We start from the raw sequence: 24,858 nt of genomic DNA on the forward strand, positions 1-24,858 counted from the left end.
TCTTGTCACCCTGGTTTTAGTATTTGGTCTTTTGAAGCTCTACATGTGAAGTTAAAGTGAAACATCTAAAAAACAGCAGACTATAAATTGTCTTGCTCTGCATTTAATGTCAGCATGAAATCAATCACTATTTCGGTTTTATTTTTGAATACTGTGTTCCACATAAACAATGTTTTATCTTTTTGTGTGAGTTCATGTGATGAAGATGCACTGTGCACACTTGAATATTTTGGTTGTACTGTTCTGAAACAGTGTTATAAATAAAACAGAACCACCGATTTACAATTGTGCCCTCTTTTGGAAAGTTAAGGTTAGTTTATTTATTAATATAGCACATTTAAACAGGTGTTGAAGTCAAAGTGCTGTACAATAGATAGATACAAACTTAAAATAAAATATACCTAATTCTAAACAGTAGTTCGCTTCATCTTTTCTATTAAAGATGGCAGGCAGTGAACCAGGTAGTGATTGACAGTTCTCTAATCCAATTTCGTTGGGCATTACCGATTGATGGCATCCTAGCCCAATGGCGTTTAGGCGAATCATATTTCAAAGGAAGCCGGTGCCTTGATTGTCCTTCAAAATCACATAAGTAACTTATTTTACTGAGTGTTTTAGGGTATATTTCCATTTATTCACATCATGCGATTGGATTAGCTACAAGAGAAGTGGAAATACGCCGTATACCTCCAAATCCGACTGAAAAAGAAGTTGTAGAGAAGCACACATTGATGTAGATATGTGTGTGTGTGGGGGGGGTCTGATCGAGACGTTTTAAGCAGATGTGGATGAGTGATCTCTTTTGGATAGAATAAATCATTTTATTTGAGAATTTGAGCTTTGTAACTTTGCAGATCTTATGTATGCAAAAACAGCGGTGTACGGTTGCAAAAATCCTGGAATTTTCAAAGCTGGAAACTTTCCTTGGGAATTAACAGAAATATATGGGAATTAATGGCAATAAACTGGGAATTTAACTTAAATAGTAAAAAAATGTTGCAGCATACTTTTGTTTAAAACAATAACATTTAAATGAATAAATAACTTCCTTAGGCTGTAAGATAGTGTACAATAAGCTCATACCATTGTAAAGACAAATAAACTGACAGAGAAAACATTTAGGTGAGATAATTAAAAAAGTACCCCAAAAGTTTGTACACATTACTATTGTTAATGTTTTCGAAAAAAAGTATCTTATGGTCATCAAGCCTGCATTTATCTGATATAAAATTAGATTTTTAATCCAATTAATCCAGGCTTAATGAGCGAATTGTAGGATCAGAATTTTTCAAAATTTTGCATGCATGTCCGCTTATGACCAAACAAATTGTTTTGGTTACACTTTATTTTGATTGTCCACTTTAGACATTCTACTAACTATAAATAACTTTGCAACTACATGTCATCTAACATTTAATAATTTGCAACTATACGTCAACTAACTCTCATTAGAGTATTATATAATACATATATATATATAGTATATAATATAGTTTATATAAATTTCCCTAAATTTACAAATAATTCACGTAAATTCCCATAAATTCCCGTTAAGTTTCCAATTTGGAATATTTCCACATTTTCCAGATGAAGTTTACGTGGAAAGTTTCCAAAAAATTACTGAAAAGTTTCTGCTCTTTGCAACCCTAAACACACTGAAGAAAAAGGAAAACATGAAATTGCATCACATGATAGCTTCATCATCTAGAACAGTGATTCCCAACCGGGGGTACGCGATTTTGCTTTGATCTCATTTACTTTTAATAAAAATGTCTTTCGTTTGTCCAGTCATTGACCTAAGATTGATTTTTGTGAGGAAATCATTGTAAAAAAGACTACTTTAAATGTAATTTTAATCTTATCATTAATATTATTAGTCGTTGTGAGTAAATGCGCTGCATGCTCCAAAACGCAATAGTGATGTACAACTCAAGAACGATCTGACTATTTTCAATGAACCTGAATAGTTTCTAAAGACACAAAGTTTATTAACTATAAATAATGTTCAAATAATGATATTCATTCCCGCTGTAATTGCATTTTCAAATGACGCAAGAAACATTTGCATTGTTTTTGGCTAACATATTTTGTCCCGTATGATGTCTTTTGTATTTATAGTGAATGTCTTAAATAACACATTTTGTTTCCCTTTATATTTGAACATAATTATTTAACTTATTTGCACACTTTAATTATCAGTTACTTAAAGACACACTATGCAGTACCTTAATATAACAGCTTCAAAGTCATTTCGATGGTAAACGAAGTCATAGTATGGCGAATCATCCCCCTGTTGAAGCTCGGGAAGGACGCCGCTACCAAAACCAGCAATGCAAGCTTGAGAGAACCGCCCCTGACAAATCTCGCGAGAATCACGACTTGCTTTACGGCAACGACGTCACACACGTTAGGCTTGTTCGACTTCGTGCAGCGCTGCAAGAACCGGCAGTCGGATGACGTAAAAGTACCGCGAGAATGATCCGAGACGGCACTTTGACGTCATCCGGCTGTCGGTTCCTGCAGCGCTGCATGAAGTCAAACAAGCCTGTAACAACAACTGCACGCGCGCATTTGAGACGTGATGCTCGATGAGGGAAACAGCTAAGAAAACCCGTTCGGAAGAGAGTAGAAAGCGAAAAAGAGAATCTGACCGAGTTCGGAACCGGACAAGAGTCCCACTCAGTCAGGTTTTTACTCGTTGGCGTGAGCTAATAGACAGCCCTGGATGCAAAAGGGATGCTGATCTGGCGATCTTGTTGATGGACAAGTAAGTAAATCTCTTATTTGTAAACTTGTTTGCGGTCTAACTTATGTTGTATGTGGTTGCGCTTGCTTGTAGTGTGTATTTTTTTACTAAGCTGTTCATTCATCCAGTGTTGATAATTAGACCAGTAAAATAACTTCAACAGGGGTCTAGCTAGCTTACGATCATAAGAGCATTTAGCAGACTTGCTAACAAACACTCGTTTCTCTTAAATGTTTTTTTTGGCCATCTAAACTCAAGTGTTGTGTTGTGATGTGTACGTAGTCATTTGTCTAATTTCGATTTCTTATGGCCAACGAATAACGGCCAATGTTATGAAATAATGCAACGTATACAATTAACTTTGTCAATGCATTTTGTAATGTTTACATTACAATTAAAAAACAAATAAAATTATACAGTAGACATAACTTTAGACTGTAGACTGTTTACTTGTGATTAAGCTGCAATCTTGTAAAAACGTAATAAGCCAGCAAACGCGGTAGGCTACTTTATTATTATATGCCTAACTAGTTACTCTACACTTGGCATAAACTTCTTATTATCCAATTACCATCATCTGTAGTTTAGTAGACATGCAGTAGCCTAATATTTGTATGAAATTGTGAAACATTCCCTGGTCATTATCTTCGGAGTTCATCTCACGCCCAACACTATCCTTACAGTTACGTACAGAGTGGGCGTGCGAAATTACGACAGTTGCAAGTTTTCCCCAGTGACTCTAGGGGTCGCTGTTTGACAAAAACGTCAAACTGCATGGAATGCCTTTAAAGGGATACTTCACCGATTTAGCATTCAGCTTTGTATCTGTAGAAACCCGGCAGTATTACTGAATGACCATGTTTCCCTCCATCATTTCCCCCTGAGAGGAGAGATATCTGCATTTTGGTTCTGCAAAAAAGTCCTCCGATGATGCAAAAATCGTCATATTACATCATCGGAGGACTTTTTTGCAGAACCAAAATGCAGATATCTCTCCTCTCAGGGGGAAATGAGGGAGGGAAACATGGTCATTCAGTAATACTGCCGGGTTTCTACAGATACAAAGCTGAATGCTAAATCGGTGAAGTATCCCTTTAAATTGAGATTTTAGTAAATTTAGGGCCAGATTTAGCCTACTAAAAAGGACGTGAGAGCTCAATTCCAAACAAGCGCCGGAGTGGAAAATTTGCGTGTGATTTCCTGCAAAGGCGCAAATAAAATACAAAGGCACAATAATGACATAAGCACATTTCCATAATGACCATTGCAATCTATTAGAGCAGGTCAAATTAGTACAGGGTCACAAATAAGAGACCTCGGCAGGACATCGCAATGAAAATGCGGACTGCGGAGTGTGAAATTCCAGCTAAGTAAAAGTAGATGAACCGGAGGACGAAAGATGAAGGGTAAAAGAAGTTTTGAAACACCTGATTTGACTTCTCCTCGTGACTTCCCCTCCTCTTTTCTCCAGCAACTTAAACATAGCATGGCTTGGCAAACTATATATATTTTTTTAAAGTATGTTCCTCTGGCAAAATTTAATACTCTCCTCCCATTTATGTTGCTTCTAAAAGGAAAACTTCTACAAATGCATATGCAATAAGGTCGCAAAAATAACACCTTTTCAGAGCTAAATATCTACTGCGTGTCTTTAGTAAGTTCAGTCGTTATTTAAAGCTAAAATGATGGTTTGCGCAAGCTGTTAGTAAATCTGGCCCTTAAAGGGGTCATTTGATGAAATTTTTTTTATTTGTAAAATAAGTCTTTGGCATTCCAATAGTCCATATGTGAATTTTTATCTCAAAACACCCTAAAGATAATTAATTATAGCATGTCAAAATTGCATTTTTTGTAGGCCTGAGCAAAAACGTGCAGTTTTTGGGGGTGTCTTTTAAAATGCAAATGAGCTGATAAAATGCAAACACTGATCGCAATAATGGTGGTTTGTTGAAATAAACATGCTTCATCAGTCAGTGTTTTTACTTTAATGTTTAAAATTAATTAATTAATTAATTAATATTACTAATTATTTGTCTTTAAAACACAACTTTGGTTTAGTTTCGATGAAGGGGTACTTGAGACGTACTGAAAGGGCTTTGGGGGTACTTCAGGCTAAAAAGGTTGGGAACCACTGATCTAGAAGTCTCCTGTCGTTGAGCTCCTCTGTAGATTCAGATGTGTTTGAAGTGAGTTACAGTAGTTAACCAGTCAGCTGTCTGAACCTAAAGCATGCATGCGTGCTGCGTCTGCATCTACTGCAGTCTTCTCACTGGATGCTGAGAATAAACATGATTAAATTGATCAATGCCGTAAACTGTCTTTACTCCTGTTTACCTGATTACACACTGCGGTTGTCTAACCTTGCTTGATAAAAGCACGTGTGTGGTACCGTGTGCATGTTATTTCATACTGTGAGTTACAATCTTCAGTTCTGAAGCAGAAGTGAAGTGAAGGGGAGATGTGGATGAGAAAAAAATAAATTGAATCAGATTAAGTCTTTTCATCATCAAAGAGATGGAGAAAGAATCACTATTTTTGGCTCAAAAAGGGGCTGTTTTAAGAATAAAAACGACAAAAAGCCCATCGCCACAGCCCAGAGAAACCTCACTGTCTTTTCAGATATGGAAATTAGACGTTTTCTACAATATGACTGAGACTTCAAAATGATGTTTTGGAGCAAAAATGATTGCAGCAATCTGGTTTAGGTGACTGCAGCGAGGCGCTCTGAAGTTTCGACATGTTGTTGATGGTTTTCTGTATTTTATACACACAGAAATAATAAATGAGATGAGGATAATTACTGTATGTTTCAATATATATTCAATCTGCAGGTCCTCGCTGAAGAACTACTGCTGTTAAAGTAATAGGATGCATTATTGTATTCTGCTGGGATGTGAACAAGAACCGTTTCTCACGGCTTGTAATATAAAACCAGAGAAGTAATAGACAGAATATTTCACACTGTGCATTTATTTCTTCATAAATAAATGAAGTAATAGGGACTGTGAAACAAACACACACACACACACACACACACACACACACACACACACACACACGCACACGCACACGCACACACACACACACACACACACACACACACGCACGCACACACACACAATGCAAGTGTTGCTTGCTCATGTAAAAAACAATATAATGTTGGTCGCCATTGTTTTGCTTTTGTTTGTACATTGGGTGGTTTATTATTATTGGTTGTTTTTAGGGTATTTAGGGTGGCTGCTTACGGCACGGGTCAAAAGAGATACACATTGCACATCGTTCAGATGCACAAACAAGCCACAAAAACCGATGTCATTGTTATGTTAGTGGCACAAATATGATATAATATATATGTATATATTAGGACTGTCAATATTAACACATTAATAATGCATTAATGACATTTATTTTAATACCTGCGATTAATGCAAAATGCAATTTCTGTTTCATCCTTGGCCTAGATATTAAATAGCTATCAAACATCTAAAATGATCTTTTTTGTACGTTTTCTGAGGAGTTGCACCATCATAAATGCTTAACTACTACAAAGTGTCCACTTGTGCGCCTGACATTTTGGTTTTTAACTTTGCAGGAATTAGAAAATAAAGTTCAGGACTTGATTGATGTTTAAAGAGCTATTAAGAGCGATAAGATATGAAAACAATCTTCCTCGTGCTGACTGACAGATCTGAATGATTGACAACTGGGATGACCAATAGTCTTGATGATCCACCCGGAAAAAGAAAATCTTCTGCTATACCTTTAAACAATAAAAAAGGAAAAGTATAAAATATATTGATATTATTTTTGACTGTGTGTTAAATCTACTAGTTTTATCTGTGGTTTTAAGGTACGGATGCAGTGATTTTGTTTTTGAACCTTACATTCTTTTTTTTAATTAACCTTGCTTACTCTTTCACTAATAAACATACATTTGCATAAAGCATCCATATTTGTTCATGGCCATGTTGCTTAGAGTATTAAAACTTGAAAAGTGTTAAATGAAGGTAAATTTAGAACAAATAAAAATGTCTGATTTACTTGCGATTAATCACAACTTAACTTATGACAATCATGCGATTAATCTAGATTAAATATTTGAATCGATTGACAGCTGTGTATAAAATATACATATACTATATAATATAAATCACATGCTGATTTAATATTTATTGTTTGTGCTTTGTAAATGAGTATGCATGTTAGCAAAACAAGTATGCATTCTAATAAGCAAACAACATTAACCCTTAAATGTGTATTTCAAAGTCATCATTTTAGTGTTATGTAACTTTTTGTGGCATCTGTTTAATGACAAATGAAATGCTTCAAAACGTTTGTTTTATTTATTTTGTTAATGAAGTATTAGGACAGTTTTATTTATTATCTTAATAAGGAAGTTTAGAGATCGCTAAAGACTCAAATATGTAATTATGATTGGTGAAATGTTCATGCATTTAAGGCTTACTTTTTTTTTTTTGATGCAGTGTATTAAACTAGATAATTCACAAAACATTTTACACAGTGCATCGCTAATTTCCAGAAAGACAGAAGAAAGGCTTTTAAATTTCCTCTCACATTTAAATGACATCTATTTCTCTACAAAAACGCTTCATCAATAAATCACATTACCTGACCGAGTCACAGGCCGTGTGTTTCATACAGAGAAAAGTGGGTCTGCTGTTTTATTTCTGTTGGTAAAAGCATTTTAAGCAAGCTTTAATTTCAGCTGTATGACGTTCAATAATAAACATAAGACTGACTTTGAGTTTCATTGCACTGATGTGATCTCCAGCAGTGATGTCTTATTGAGTCAAAACTGACCTCATTATCTTGTCCAATGTTTTACATTTATGCATTTGCCAGACACTTTTATCCAAAGCGACTTGCATTGCATTACAAAGTACACATTTTTATCAGCATGCATGTTCCTTGGGTTCAAACCCATGACCTTTTGCGTTTGCTAATGCAATGCTGTACCAGTGAGCTATGTGTACAGGAGCACCTATTCTTACTGTGATTCAGTGGTGCATGCTGTACCAAAATCAATATGTTTATAAACCCAATTCTTGAAGATTATTTTCTGAACTGTCTTGTTTGTTGTTGATGGTTTTAGTCATCAAATATCACTGAATTCTGTTTGAAAGACTGATAGATTGTTGATCTGACTAATATTGCTCCATGTGTTTGTTCACAGTGAGCTGTGATACTCCACTGGTGTCTAATCTTCCTCCATCAGCTTTCAGAAGTTCATCCGAGCTGTCAAATAGTCATGGACCAGGCTATGCCAAACTCAACCGCAGAGACGGTAAGCAGTCCCACACTGTGATTTTTGTCAGAAAACTCATTTGTGCATCTGATGAGTAAATTTTAATCTTTTGTCCTGAATCAGACATTGGTACTGATGTAGATGGTTTCTGTGGTACTCCGTGGCTATGCTTACATGCACAACATTTTGTCAGTCCAACTGAATTTAATCCGATTGAAAGTTTACATTGGGGCTGAAACGATTCATCGAGTTACTCGATTTACTCGATTACAAAAATTCCTCGATTTTTGCCTCGTTAAATTCCTATGACGTGCAGGGATCTGATTCACACGGACCGTTGTAAAAAAAAAACACACACAGACCATTGTTCAATGTTCAGGAAGCACACCATAGCGTGTGATACATTTTGAATTTAGTTGGCACGATGGCGGAAAGTAAAGATGTCCATAAACCCAGAGAACGTCTAAAGTTTGGGATCATTACATTCTTATTACATTACATTACATTACATTTAGCATCTGAACTGAAAACATCCACTGCTGTTTTACCAAGCGTCGCTGAAACAAGGTAACGTAGCCTAAGCCTTTTGATGTTCGCTGATTTTAATCCCATACTGTATTTGTAATGATGTCGTTATGCGGTTTGACTAGATTTGATGTTTAGCTTTGATGTTTTTAAGTAGTAAACTTATTCACGTTAAAAAAAACTTCACACACACACACATGCACCCTCGTCTCTCTCACGCGACAGTTGTGCATATTAATAAATTTAATTGCTTTATTGTTGGCAAATTATTTTTTTTAGAAATAAAAGCCAAATGCTTGAGCATTTTACAGCCACATCATTTTCGTTATGCATTATTTGTTTTGGTTGTTTAAAAACACACACATAAAAAATATCCGATAAATCGATCGAATAAGTGCTAGATTAATCGATTACAAAAAGAATCCATAGCTGCATCCCTAGTTTACATGTATTTGATTAAAATGTACATGCACATTCTATATAATCCGAACCAAACGTCTGTGCAAGCGCACAGCCAGGGTTGCCAGATTCACGATTCAAAACTAGCCAAAAGCATCCCAATGACTAATCACAACACAAATAACAAAAACTACTTAACAAAATCTTTTAAAGAAATGTACTTGCAGAGTTTAAAAGTTGCCCAAACCTGAACTCGAAAAAGCTGAGGACTTGGCAACGCAGCGCACAGTACTACTCATCAAGAGTTGTACATAAATGTACAAAGTCAAAGATATAGTTTTTAGATATAGGCAATGAAAACACAATGATCAAAAGCCACGACGCTATTTTATTTCTTTATGTAATATCATGAAAGACATGAACCCTGCAGAATGTACAGCGCATGACCCCATTACCTTAATAATGTGTGTTGCCATTGCCTTGCTATTGCATGTTTCTATGACGAGAATCGTGTGATACTTAAATAAAAGGTAAATATAAGATGTGAACTTGAGCACAATTCTTCTGTGCATATGCACAATATGTTTTTGTATCTGATCGAGAAAATACTACAATTCACAGGTTTACATGCATACTTGAAGATCAGATCACAGATCAGACTATACCATCACTTTCAATACAATCAAAATTTACATCTGATTGATTTCAATCATATTGATTAAGGTGTTTACATGAAGCGTTTCAATTTGATTAAGCCATCAATACGATTACAAACAGATTATTTCTTTGCATATAAATGTACCGAGTGTGGTTGCTAAGGTGTTGCTAGGGAGTTGTGTAAGGAACCATTGTGTTTTCTCTCCCAAACCTGACATCTGACCTCTGACACACAGATGTTTACAGTATTTAATCACAATGACAACATCACGCTTTCTCTCCATCTTCTGAATGCTTAAAGAGCCAACAGAGAGACTTTTAAAAGGTGTCATTTTGTCCTTTCAGAAGCTGTTGTGTTGCATTATAGCGTTTAAGTGCAGGATGGTTTTTTTAACAGCGACTGACAGCATTAATGAGTGAAGTGGGAGGAAATCTAATCGTTGAAAATAACCTTCAAAGGTGCACACATTTATTCCACGCACACATAAACAAACAAGCTCATGCGGTGTCGTAGGCTTTGGTCGGTCGCTGGATGAGAGAACTTCAAAGGTTCAGGTCTGATGTTTCTGCCGCGGCGAACGAAAGTCAAAACAGCAGATCCGACACCTCACGCTCACACACCTGACCACTGGAGACCTGCATTAAACACAAACAAACTCTCCACTTTCAGAATAAAACCACTAAAAGCTGCAAGAGATTGTGGACGAGATGGTTTTTGGTGAGAGGGCTTGTAGGGGTTTTTATAATGGCTTGAACATTTCTCTTTTCAATCATTTTTTTCTGGTCTGTTTAAGTTTTCTATTTCAGAACATAAAGTAGGCGGTTTATAGGAGTGTTGAATATTCTCTGGGCTTGCCGGACATCAGAGGAGATTCAGGCTTAAAGGAGAGCCAAGGGGAACATTTGGACAGAGACTTTAGTCAGGTCTTTACATTCAAAACAAAGAATACAGCGGCCCAAAAAAGTGCCTGAAGTACGAAGTAAAATATAGCCTAGTCTTAAACCTTTATCTACTGGCATAAAATCTGCTTTAGATCTACAATTTATTCTGGCTATTAAAACACACACTTACAAAAGAGGCTTATTAACTCTTTCTGTGCCTTTGACAAGTTATATCGTCAATTAAGAGAAAACGCTTCTCTGCCAATGACGAGTTTTTCCTGCAATTTGTATTTCCACTATTGTCCACCAGGTGGCACTCTTACCCAACTTATAAAACCAGGAAGCAACCCCTTTGTATGTAACAAACTCTGTGTATGTTTTGATCATTGCTCTGAATCAGATTTTGGATCAAAAGGTCTTCAAAAAAATGCAATTACCTCTGTATTTTTGAAGAAACCCATATTACCCATATTTGAGAGGTTGTAGAAAGAGAACAAATGAGGGTAGGATGAAGTGCTTGTTTGTTTGAAAGCAAAGGGTCTGTTGTTCTTTCATTTGATATATTGTATGTTTATATATTTAATGAAGATAATTTCCTGGAAAAATACATTTTGTGAAAATCATAAAAAATGCTGGCGCTCACTGGCAACTTAAAAAAAAAAAATGCTGGTGGGGAAAGAGTTAATATGTTTTAGGATGGTTTAACATTTTGAGGTTGAAATAGATGATCATTTATATTAACCCCTGATGAACTTTTGTTATTTTCCTTCTAACTTTTACATACTAGCAAGACAATAGTTTGACCTTCAGTGTAAGTCCTGTCTATATAGTGGTGGTTTAAGTGGTGGTGAAGTCAGATTTCTAAAATTAAGTTTTTTTTAAAAAATGGAGCAATGCAGGATTCATCTACAGATGCTACTCAAACTTTTTGAACTTTTTTGCCTTGTTTGGGATCGTTTGTAGTCCTTTGAAACTCCGTTGAAAAAAACTGTTACATGTTGAGTTAAGTGTTAATTGTTGGTGTCTATTAAAGTCCATTAAAATGAGAAAAATCCTGCAATGTTTTCCTCAAAAACATAATTTCATCTCGACTGAACAAAGAAAGACATCAACATTTTGGATGACATGGTGGTGAGTAAATTATCTGGAATTTTCTTTTAAGAAAATGGAATATTCCTTTAATGAATCTCTTGATATCTACTAAACAGTCCAAAAGCCATTAATGGATTTGAAATGTCAATTTTGTGCTATTTTATAAGCTTTCAATCACAGGTCGGATTATATGCTGTATTTCATTTCTCAAACCCACTGGGATATCAGAACGAAGCTTTTTGAATCACAGGATAAATAAGCAAAGCTATAGCATTTATACGACTGTTTGTGTTAATTCCCTAAAGCCCACAGGCTCTCGCTGTGAAGAGGACCGAATTTCTCGGAAATCTTTCTTTTTCTGTCATTATGGGTGCCATTAGCTGTGGTATAAATGGGAGGCTGTTAGTCTGTCAGCAGGTGTAATTGTTTCTCGTGAGGTTGCAGATAAATACACAGATATGAGCGGAGCGCAGGGTTTAATTAGAATGTAAATTTGATTGTGTTCCTTGGATCGGTGCTATCAGCAAGAGAGCCGTTTCAATTATATATTTAGTCTCCGGGACATAAAAGCCATACTTATGAGGACATTATATATTGAAACAGAAAACTATAAGACACAATTTAAAAGCAACTTGTTCTTTTATAATGAATGTGATAATATGAGGTGTGTGCATTGAAAACTGAGCGTCTTTTATTTTATACTGTGAGAATGAAAACAACTTTATCAGTACACACAGTCAGATGACTTGCATTTAATCTTTTAAATGTTTACTTTCCAACACATAGACCTCTGTGTTTGGTGCTGTGAAAGAGCTTGAAATGTTTGGCATTTAGGTTTTTATTCATCCTAAAAAGTGCAAAATAATTAAAACTTTCAGAAAAACTTGTACAGAGCTGCAGGGATAAGAGATTTTTGAGGCAAAACCAGTAAACTCACATTTTAGCACCTTCGGTTCTCTCTTCCAAAAGTCAAGTTTTTTTTTAATGGGGTTTTGGTTAACACCTTAACTCTTTCCCTGCCCGAGTTATCACGTCAATTAAGAGAAAAAACGCTTCCCTGCCAATGATGAGTTTTTACAGCAATCCATATTTCCGCTATTATCCACCAGGTGGCGCTCTTACCCTTATAAAACATTGAAGCATTCACTGATCCAAAAACTGCGTTTGTTTTGTTCATCGCTCTGAATCTGATCGCTACGGAAGTCGAGAGAGGACATATACTATTATTAATTTTTATTACTAGTCTATTTTTATCTATTTTTTCTATCTTTTAGTCTATTTTGAATTGGACTTCTAATGTATATGAGTTGGGGTCTTCGCCATTACCACACGTTTAGTTAATGTGTAGATAGACTTAATAAATAAATAAAGTTGGACGGTTCGTGTTTGTGAATTTAGGGACCATCTCTAAAGTAATACTGTACACGTTTCTATCTTCAATAGTATTTAACAGTTTATTTAAATAAGTATCAAAAATATAAAAAGTGTGCATTATAGCTGAAAACCACATAAACATGTTGGTTTTGTGACTGTTTGTTGACTTTCAGTTATTCCATTTAAATGCTGTTAAAAGTATAAACGTGTATATTATTGAGTAACTTAAAGACGGTCCCTAAATTCACCACTGTAAAATTGTAAATATTGACAAATCTATTTCAGCTTGAGTGAATCTCTGATCAAAGTAAAATCTCATTTGTTCATCCATGCTAATTTAGCAAAATACGCTTTTGCTGTTTACAGACAAAACAACACGTTCTATCGAGTACACGTAAGCTTAAATCACATCTCAAGAATACAACTCTTATTATGTCGAGATCACGAGAAAACAACTTTTGTTATCTCGAGATCACGAGAAATTTAGTGGTGATCACGAGAAAACAAGCAAGCAAAATAAAAATAGTGCATGTCCTCTCTCGGCTTCCGTAGATCTCTAATAAAAGTCCTTTACAAATCTTGAGCAAAAAAATCTGAGATTATGAATATTTTGTCTTTTTGAAGAAACCTACCCATATTTGAGGTGATAAAAAGAGAACAAATGAAGAATGAAAGGAAGAAAAAAATCTTGCTTAAAAGCAGAGGGTCTGTTCTTTTATTTGATATTTTGTATGTTTATATATTTAAAGAAGACTATAAGGCTTTAAACTTTTGTGAAAAGATGCATAAAAAATGCTAACGCTGGCAACTTTTTTTTAAAAGACGCTGGCGGCGAAAGAGTTAACACAAACCCAATATATTTTCACCTTTTATTCTACAACGTCATCATGCATGAACATTTAACATGGCCACAATTGCAAAAAAACATTCATTAATTTACTTATCAGTGATGTTTTTAAATATTTCTAGTAAAGGTTTAAAAGAGTTGTCTGAAGCTTGGCGATGATAATGTTGAAGTCGACTGTAGTTCGCTTATATTATCTTAAGGTTAGTTTTTTATTTTTATTAAATGCATTTAGACTTTCATAAATGTTGTGTTAATTTGTGAATAATATCTTGTTGAATAAATCGTAAGCATTCTAAGCTTTTGTTGATCACAGATCTTATTCTTTTGCGATAAGCCTATGGAGAAATTTCATTGACTTTTTGTCAAGGTAACTCATGTGATGTTAACTTCCACGTTGGCCTACAAAGTCCCATCATGCCTGCAGCTCTCTATTAAACATGAAAACATCTTTTAACTTCATCTGCTCTTGGTTTTGTTCCTCTTTCACCTGAAATAAATCAGATGTAAGCTCTTAAGATATTTTTATATGTCAAGAATCACAGTCTCATCCGCTCAACACTTTTCTCAATATTTGTGCTAAACCCCGTCTTACTTTAAACTATGTTTTGTCCCTTGACATGATCTGCTGGAATCGTGGTAAATAATAAATGAGATCTGCATTAGATGGATGACGACTCTTTGGAAAACATTTAATTTGCTTCACTAGATTTTCTAAAATCTTGATATCCTATGTTTGTGTCTGTATATATATATACAGTATATGTCTTTTTCACTTATTATAAACCAGGATTTTAAGGGTATTTTGTTTTCCATTTTTCAAATTCTATAACTTTAGGAAAATCTTTCTATTGGAACGATTCCCAATGGTTGGATGTGGGTCACTGATCAGAATAAATGAGATTTGGTCTGTTTGTGACAGTTGATGGTGTCTGTGTTGTGTAATATATAATGAAATGCTGATATAAGCCAGCATCACCTCATCGTACCGCTCGACTGCTCTCATCCATGAACTCTGATTAACCTCAATCCTTGTGTTCATTCACAGAAACTCTTCTGTCCACTTTTCTCTGAGAAAGTTCTGGAAATATTGGACTTCTGCTTTATTCAGTGTGACAGCTGGTTAGAGATGGATCTTATTCACAATGAGGTTATTATACTTTAATGAAGACCCTAAGAGAGGTCGCTGACTCTGTTTTAATGAAACCTGAATGGAGAAATCCATACGAATTATTCCAGCTCACACTACAGGAATTTTAAAATCCTGGCTCATTATGATATCTGGTCGCAGAACACACACACACAACGAGAATCTTGACAGATTTTCTTCTTTTAAATATTAAACAAGATTTAAAAATCATGGTGCATCACACACTACAGGATAGTATTAAGGTTGTGGTGCCAGAGCGAGCGTTTCACACCACTTCACGGGGTAGCAGATGTATTATTGTTTGAAAAGCCTTCATGTTTACACCTTAATCAAAACGATTGAGGTCGACTAGATGCTCATTCTGAATGTATTGAAAGGGGTCGTGTAGTCTGATCTGTGATGCGATCATCAGGAGAAAAGTACGCATGTAAAAACGTGAATTGTGTTTTCTCACTCGGATGGAAAAATATCTTGTGCACATGCGCAGAAGAATTGTGCTCAAGTTCACGTCTTGTATTTATGTCTTATTTACGTATCACATGATTCTCGTCACAGAAACATGCAATAGCAAGGCAATGGCAACACGCATTATTTAGGTAATGGGGTCACACGCTGTACATTTTGCAGTGCCTTTTAAAAAGTGTTTTTTTTGCCTATATCTAAAAACTTTTTTAAAACAACTTTCAACTTTGAATCTTTACATTTATTACGTAATCGATGAGAGATCCTGTGCGCTGCGTTGCCAAGTCTTTATGTTTGGGCAACTTTTAAACCCTTTCTGCAAATTGATTTATTTTTTGTGTATTAAATATGAAAGGATTATTGGTATTTAGACTCTGAATAGTCATTGGGATGCTTTTGGGATAGTTTTGAATGTCCATTGAGCTTGTCTTGATATTTGCGAATCTGGCAACCCTGGCTGTGCACTTGTGCAGACGTTTGGTTTGGATTATATAGTATGTACATATAAACAAACATTTTATTGCAATGTAAACGGTAGTGTCGTAACCTGCAATTGGATTAAATTCAAAACATTTTGTGCATGTTAACATAGTTATTGTGAACAGATCAGGATATGTAAAATTTGATCTATAAATATCACACATTACATGATAATTTGTGACGAACATTGCAAACCGATTAAGGTCCAGGACCAGATTTTCTCTCAGATTGTCGGGAGGGTAAAATCAGTGATAATCTCGTAATGTGAGCTCGGCTTAAGTGATATACCACTGACAGAAGGACACACATTGTGTCTGTTTAATGGTCATTATTTAATAGTCCAAAAGTAATTTTTTATAATCTACCAGAATGGCATAAACAACAATCTACAATCAACATTTCTCATATAAGGATATTTTTCATGATATTAAAAAGCTGCTTTCTGTTGATTTAAATTCTGTAAGGTTTGTGTGTCATCCACCTGTTTGTATTTAAATAATGAGCAGAGGTCAGTGCTTCTGTTTTTCTCTTCATGGTAGACATGTACATTTATTTTCAATGTTTTTATTTAGCTCGGCTTTTCTCTGCTGTCCTAAATACTAAAATAGGTTTGCTAGTCTACCGTGAAGTTAACTAGCTTTAATAGAAACAGTGGATGATGTATGCAGTTCGTATTTTAAATAAAGTCTGATTTTAGGTGTACATACCAGGGTACAGACCAGTATTACCAGTATAAGGGTGTTTTCAGACCTGTACATTGATTGCTTTGATCTGAAATACAAGTCATGTGCGAGTAAACCCTCCTTTAATTGGTCAAAGTGCATCTGTTGTCCGTCAGGATGAAGAGACTGCAGCTTTGCGAGATTACTGTTTTTTTTTTGTGTAACTTCGGTTATTTTACTTCATTATTTTAAGCAGGAATCAAAACTTAGGCGGGCCAACATTCTTACCTTTTGCGGAGAAGAGCAATTACAAGTCATTTAATAAGGAACAGGTACGCTTTGGTTTTAAATGGTGTTGATGTGCTCATCAGATTTTGTCACCAAAGAGCTATCAGGTATGTTCATGGTTAAAAATGTAATAAGATGTTCGTTGGTCTGTTGGGTCGGATTGCTTTCACACGTATATCACACTCGTTCAGACGCTCTCGGAGCGGTTGTTCAGATCCAAGAGTGACTGCTGTGTTCACATATGCCAAACGAACCGAACCAAGGGAGAAAACACACCAGGTTCCAAAACAAAGTCTCAGGTCTGAAAACACCCTTAAGTTTCATTGGTTTATAACTTTATTAAAAGTATGAAGCTTTTAGTTAGAATGAATATTTATCGTATAGATATAAGAATGTGCTTTTTGGATAAAACATTTTATGAAAAATGTTTAACATCTTCACAAAAGCTGACTTTATAATAGACTTCTCAAATCCGAGTTCAGTTTGTGATGTTGCGAAAACTGAAGCCGAGACTTTTGAGATTTGTGGTAATTTTTCTTAGGAGAAACATCTGACATGCTAAAAGCTTAAATGCACATTTCTATTCATTTTCTCTCCATTTTCTCTCATTGCTGTCTATGAGATAATAAAGATATTTCATCTGTGATTTAGATTTTTCTCTAGACAGTGTTGGATAACAAAATCACCTCTAATGCTGCATTTACACCGGCCGCGGTAGAGGCGTCAAGCACGAGTGATTTCAATGTTAAGTCAATGTGAAGTTAATGCACATCTGGAGGTCTCGCGGCACGAATGAGGCGTTAAGCGCAGCGCAGTAGATGTGATTTCGCCTCATTCGCGCGTCTAGTTTGCACGAATGCTGCAAATTGAGCGTTGCAACGGCAAACGCGCAAGTTGAACAATTTGAACTTTGGCGGAAAAACGCACCGCGTTAACCAATCAGGAGCTTGCTATAGTAGTGACGTGATTACAGGAAGCGAGCGGAGTCGCAGAAGCCCCTCCCATGACGCACATTTTCACATGAATGTCTCGATGACTTCAATTTCAATTCTTAAACTGTTCAATCGGCAAACTAGGCACAGTAGACACGATTTTGACGCCTCAAACGCAGATGGTGTGAACACACGGTAAGTGATCTCAGTTCTAGAAAGCAATGAGATTAAGAAACAAAAATTTAAGCTTTTGCAAAGGTCTTCTGCTTCTCAGATGTTTTTTTCTGATTTGCAAAGATATCAAAGTTTAAAATGAAAGTCTGACAACTTAATATAATCTCTTTAATTAAGCAAAATGATCTGAGCAATTGATTAAGAAAAGTACACATATCAGATATACATCATTGCATTTTTTTTTTATATACAGTATAAAACCATTAAACAAAGAAGAACTCGATAAATAAATATACACTTAAAAACATTACATCATCATTATTGCACAGGAGTAAAGTTTAGGTGCGATTGGACGACAGTCCTGCAGGTGACCTTGTAACTCTGTCACTTACGATGCACTTATTGATTTTCGATTACTCCAAAGCACTCGTAGATCTACAATGTGCTAGTTAAGTTACAATGCTTTTGGGAAATGGCCCATAAGTCTAAGATGATTTGTACGATCGTTTTTACGATCTACTTAGCCTTACGATGCTTTTGGGAAACGCAGTTCTCTCTGGAAGAAGAGATGGCAAAATCTCAATATGATTTTCCTGGTTAAACAAATGATAATTATAATATGATGGGTAGCAAAAAGTTATTAAGGTATTTTTGCATCTATTATTTTCTTGGGAATTTTAGGATAAACATCTGAACTAAATGAATTACAACTCCATTAAACTAAAAGAAACAATATTAGCTCTACAGTACATATACATTTTTTTTTTTTTCCAATGCATACCATCACAGTCTTAAATATTCACACATGTCCTGATTATAAGCGAGAGATGCTGGCCAGCTCAGGTCGGGTTTTGTTTGTCTGCACCTGTCTGAAATCTGCATCCATCTGGCACCTGAATCATCTTACCGTCTCTCTCTGGACACATTCACTGTTCTCACTTCTCATCCTGCCAACACACGGCTGTCGTCCAAAGCAGGTGTCAGTACCTCAGCATCACGTCGTTTGGTAATTTATCGTGATTTATGATGGAGAGCTATCATTTATGACTGAGTCTTATCTGATTTACCCTGCGCTCCTGAGCTATAAGGTGTCTCGTCCTAAGCATCCGCTGTCGCTGTGAGGTTATGAGGCGTAGACACTGCACCGCGGGCGGCCTCGCAATCCCAACTGCTTAAGGGGGATTTGACTGACATTTTCTGTGTTTATAAGTCTAATGTTAAGTAGATGGACTGCACAAGCTGCAGAGCAAAAATGTTGACTTTCTTTCATCCGTGAAAGAGTTTATGGGGTCTCGACAGCCTCTCTTCACATTCACTTAAACATGATCTACAAAAACATCCTTATTTTGTAAAAAGTCATTTTGGCGTAGGTGAGTAAATGATGAACAGAATTTTAATTTCTTTAAAAGCACAATGCCGAGGGCTCGACGTGATGTTCTAAGAGAATTTCACACATGAAGGGATCAATATTATCTTTAATGAAGTAGTTGTTAGACTAGAAGCAAATTCTTACTAGTATTTTTACTGTGAAAGTTGTTCTCATCATTAAGATCAAATGAGCACGATTTCGTCAGAAGCGTCAAGAAAAAACAACACAACCTACAGTAGTGCGGCGTCTACCTAGACAACTGTCAGCTCTTGGCGGTATTATTTTGCCACCTAATAAGAGAAAGTCTCTACACGCGCCACGGTTTCGGTTCATGTATCCAGTGTTGCGAGACGGGCCGCATCTTATGTCTCATTAGTGCTGTTTGTGTGACACGCAGAGGTGTTGCCTATTAAGTGTGCTTCAGTAAGTTCAGACTCGTGTGGCTTTGAAAGGTGGCAAACAACCAAGTAGTTTACTAGCACTGTCTGTCAGATCTTTAGCTCATTTGTGTCTTGTGGTCGACAGGTGCGGGCGGTTGGTCTCCGTTGGACTCTAATAAATATCAGTGGCTGGAAATCAACCTGGAGCAGAGGACGGAGATCACCGCCATCTCCACGCAGGGACGGTACGGAAGTTCGGATTGGGTCACGCGTTACTTCCTCATGTTCAGTGATACGGGTCACAACTGGAGACCGTACAGACAGGAGGACAGCATCGGGGTGAGTGTGTGATGCTGGAGTTTACATAATGCACAATTAAGTTAAAATCATTTAGGTTGTAGACATTTATGTGCTGTTGTGAATAGCGGCTATTAAGTTGACTCGATTGCAATCCTCATTCAGTAGGTTTATGAGGCGTCAGGCTTTACCAGCCAAACTACATCTCCCAGAATCCTTTTTGGCAGCATGAAGATAATCTGATACAGCATCAAATATCTGATGCTTAAAGCGTAAAGGGCTCATTATATTTGTGCGTAGATCTTACGGCGTAGCCTTGAATCCATCGGTTTTCCTATACAGTACGTATACTTTTGCGTCGCCACCTGCATCGATGTGCAATTACACATGCAGGCCACTAGTTCCAAGGCCACTTGGTTCCAAAACGTGATAAACAACATAAAAAAAAAGAATAAGGTAATGCCAAAATCAGTATTGTATCAGGTCAGTATTAAAAAGTAAATTCTTAATTTTTCGCTGTGTTATTCTGTCATCTTTTCTCCCTTTTTCCCAAACTGGAATAAACGCCAGTCCTCCTTCTCTGCATGCAATAAATCCGCTCAACCAATCACAGCGCACCATTCCACGCACTGTAAACAACAATGGCGGTACGTTGAATATATACAAAATCCTAGTTTTCCTCATCTACTTTGTACTTTGTGATCAACAAACAAACAAAAACAAAATAATACTTTAATGACTTTGTTAAACCTGTGGTGGTTTTCTGTGGCGGGGAAGAAATGTAAGCAGAGTTGTATAGTACTTAAGTATTTTTACTTTCTACATATAAGTAAAATTTCAATTATTCGTATTTTATTAGTGTTTTTCTTTGAAAAACATACATTCCAAAACATTATCATAATTTTTACTCCACTACATTTCATAATTTCAAGTTTTTGGTTTATATTTAATATTTAAGTACATTAACCATCTAGTAATTTTTTGTACTTTTACTTAAGTAAAAAAAATTCTTGCTTTTACTCAAGAAAGTAAAAGTACAAATTTTTATGTAATTAGGCATTAAATCAAATTTTAATATGCAATATATAATGAATACTGTACACAGTATTATTCTATGCTTTAGTGAAAATTTTTTAGTAAAGAAAAGTAAATTTTTTCCCAAGACAAACACTCTGATAAAGCACAGATGCTTTGAAAATATAACTTAAGTATTTTACACCTTTGAACGTAAGACAACAAGATCTAATTATTTACGCAAGAGGCACTCGGGAGATGGAAAAATGCCAGTTTTTGCTTGTTCTCACACGACAGCATCAAGCTTCTGTCATGCTAACACATTGACCCCATGGGATCTTGTGAAAAACTTCATTATAAGTCGCTGATCGCTGTCAAAAAAATTCAGTGACGACGTCCCAAGTATAACAGCAGCAATGACAGTGTTCTTAATATGACTAAGTAAGTGTTTTGATTAATGCCATTAATGTTTAATCAGTGTATACCACTAGTCAAATAAATAAATATAGCATGGCAAAGATGAATGCACATTTATATATTGATTCAATAGATTTATAGCATTTTGAAAAAAAAAATGTATTGCATTTTGTGAAAAAAAAAAGTTTTTATAATAAATCTTTGAAAATCAAATGATGGATTCGAATTTTTTATGTTATTATACCTAAAGACGCTCTGGGAATGTTGGTAACAGAAAATATTGGTTTTCATCTTGTCACTTTCTTGGTACAAAAAACATGTTTTTACTGAAATTAGTCAAAATGAATTTATTGCATTTTGGAACCAAACTATTCGTATATATATTAGGACTGTCAAATTTAATGTGTTACTAACGCATTAACCCAAATTCATGTTGTTCATATATATATATATATTATCCCAGGTATCAGATTATTGCATCTCTATTAGTAGGAGAAAGATGTTTATAAAACACTTGATGTGTGAATGCATCCCGCTTCTCTAACTGCTATGAGTTCAGTACAAAAGAGTTACTTTAGGATACGGTTAACCTTGTGTTATTTAAATAAGCCTGGCTTACCGAATGATGTTAAGTGTGTGAAACTGTTTTATCATTATAATGGAGTCTGTTGTGACTCACACGGTTTATTTCTGACACCTAACATAGAGTCGAGTCTCTCAGCTTCTTTTGTTGTGGTCAACATCAGCTCATTGCTGGTGAGGCTGTAGTGATAGTAATGTAGTCCGGCTCATATTTTTATTTGTGTCGTGTAGTTTGGGATTTTTAGGATGGCAGCGGTTAGGATTCACTGAAACAGATAATAGTCACAATTTCGACATTCATCGCAGGCATTTGGAGTCGGAAGCACGAGCGTCTCTCTTCTGATCGTGAGAGCTTGTCGACGTTAACGCTGAAGTATTTGCACCTTGACTCTTGGCATATTTCACAGGCCATTTTAGAGCAAATGAGATGCGCCTCCTCAGCAGGAAACAGAGCAATTTATTCGGCTTAACGCTCCACTCCACCAGACGCCTGATCTCTTCAAAGACTCGGAGAACGCTGCTGCTCAGACCCGAATTACTTTCAGCTAAGTCCAAATAGCACGCATTTCTGACAGATATAAGGCCAAAATGAAAGTTACTCCCTGAAAAATCATCCACAATAACCCTTCTCATTTCTGTGGTTTACTGGTGAAACGGTTAACCTGACCTTAGCCTGTAGCTGAGCACTGACGCGTGTTTTCTGCTGGGTATTGATTTCCATTAATGCAGCTGAGTGATAGGAGACGCGTGCGGTGAGAGCCTGAACCGTGAATATGTCTTCTGCTCATTGACCCGGTGAAGTGTCGGACCGCCGAGGTCTCCACGCGGTCTCGCGTCGTATTAAGTAGAAGCTGAGTTATAGAGTCTCTTGTCCTGCCGTATGTAAACAAAGCTGACACGCTGAGTTCAGGATCAATAATCCAGAGCTTTATTATGTAACGAGACACCAAATAATGAAAAAATAATCCTGTTGTTTGTTTTAAAGGCTTTTTCTGGGAACTCTAATGCGGACAGTGTGGTGATGTACAAACTACAGCATCCAGTAACAGCCCAGTATCTCAGATTATTACCACTGGACTGGAATCTGAATGGCAGGGTTGGTTTGAGAATGGAAGCGTATGGATGCCGATACAGTAAGTATCATATTATAAACTATAAAATACTGCACATTAGTACCTTAACACGTACAACAATATCAACATTACAAGTACTGTATTTTTTAGCAACGCCACAAGATGCACTTTGAATTTTATATATTTTTTACACTTTATATATTTATGTTGTCACATAATATTTTGAATCTCTTTTGTATCTCTTAAAGCACAATATGTGAAATTTTTGCATAAAAATATTCAAAACTACTATAATGTATTTTCACGTGTAATCCTAAATGTTTTTAACATTGTTTGAATCCAGAGATAGATAGATATGTCTGAATGTATGTGGTTCTGCACAAATTGTTTGCTGTGTGACACCGCGACCGTGTTGTTTTTCGAATCACTTGCATGATAGTTTGAACCCATACGCCAAAAAATATATATTTTGAAATATACAAAAAAATGACCAAAAAATGTATTTGCTAAAATATTTTTTCACAGATATATTTTTTGTATATTTTGAAGCCCTACACATATTTCAATCCAAGGAAATTTATTTATGTCACATTGAAAGGAAAGTGAAAAGGTTAAAATGAAATATAAATTTACTTTATAAAATTGATTTGTATTTGGCATATATTAACAATATTTTTGCCATATGGGTTATAAAATAAGAAATGTATTTGCTTGTCCTTGAAATACATTTTTAATATGTTAATGAATGAAGGTTAAAGCAACACCAAAGAGGTTTTTTTTTAACTTAAAATAACGTTTCCAAAAAAGTTTCAGTGGTTCATCCACTCAAAACAGGGTGAATGGCACTTTCACATTCGCTTTGCAGCCCTCTATCGGCCAAAACCGCACTAAAGAAGTTTCCAACCGTCGGGTAGTGGTCCTGTAGTCCGAGTGAATACTACAAAAACTTGCTTTACGGCAGACCTACAATCCAATCAGAGCCAGCTATGCTGCAGTATTTACAACAGTGGTAATGAACAAATACACTTCTAACCTGCAGGGGGAGCAAAGAGCAAAAACTCTTTAGTGTTGCTTTAAAACTAAATATATTTCCAAATTCAAAATATGTATTTAATTTAGCATTACTTTCTACAAAATGTATTTAGCATTATATTTAAAATGTACTTTTTGCCGTATGGGATGTCACAGGCCGATTGGTCAATGCCGTAGCAGTAGTACGCAGAATGCAAAACATGATTTGTGAATCCTTTTGGTTCGATTCCTATCGACATTGAAGGTGAAGACTAAAAGTCCCATCATTCAGCGCTCTTTAACAACATCATCAATTCAATTTTATTTATATACATGGTTTTCTGGAAAAAAATCCATATTATTCCCTGTGTAGTGTAGAATAATAGTGTAAGATTTTGATGCTTTTTTGCATAGTTGTGTTTGACACATGAAAACTGCTCGGGTTATGTATGTAACTGTTGTTCCCTGAAAAGGAAACGAGACGCTGCGTCCCTGTAACACCGTATTTGGCAATATTTCAGATAGCGATATACTTCCTGGCTCCTGTGTCACCCTGTCTTTGTCGTTAAGCCTCACCATTGGTTGAATTTGATATATTACCCCTGGAGGCGTCCCCAAAGTGTCACCGCAGTGACGCAGCGCGAGTTCCCTCGAAAGGCAACTGTAACAATGTATCTTAAAAGGTAACACAATGTAACCTCGCTCTCACTTGAAATGTGTCCCTACATTTAGTCCTTGAATTTCAGGGTATTGGACCTGGAAAGTCCTTGAAAGGTCCTTGA

At 35.9% G+C, this 24,858-nt stretch overlaps 1 protein-coding gene across 3 annotated transcripts in view; it reads left to right on the plus strand.

Moving 5' to 3' along the window:
- cntnap3 (contactin associated protein family member 3) overlaps window positions 1-24,858 on the plus strand; it is a 126,351-nt gene that overhangs the window by 19,216 nt on the left and 82,277 nt on the right. For all 3 annotated transcript variants that reach the window (XM_073815993.1, XM_073815992.1, XM_065264193.1), the window contains exons 2-4: window positions 7,941-8,051; window positions 19,828-20,021; window positions 22,978-23,125. In XM_073815993.1, the coding sequence (XP_073672094.1) occupies window positions 7,941-8,051; window positions 19,828-20,021; window positions 22,978-23,125 (453 nt within the window). The remainder of the gene's footprint in view (window positions 1-7,940; window positions 8,052-19,827; window positions 20,022-22,977; window positions 23,126-24,858) is intronic.

The sequence above is a fragment of the Paramisgurnus dabryanus genome, chromosome 10 (genome assembly GCF_030506205.2).
Source record: "Paramisgurnus dabryanus chromosome 10, PD_genome_1.1, whole genome shotgun sequence".
Lineage (NCBI taxonomy): Eukaryota > Metazoa > Chordata > Actinopteri > Cypriniformes > Cobitidae > Paramisgurnus > Paramisgurnus dabryanus.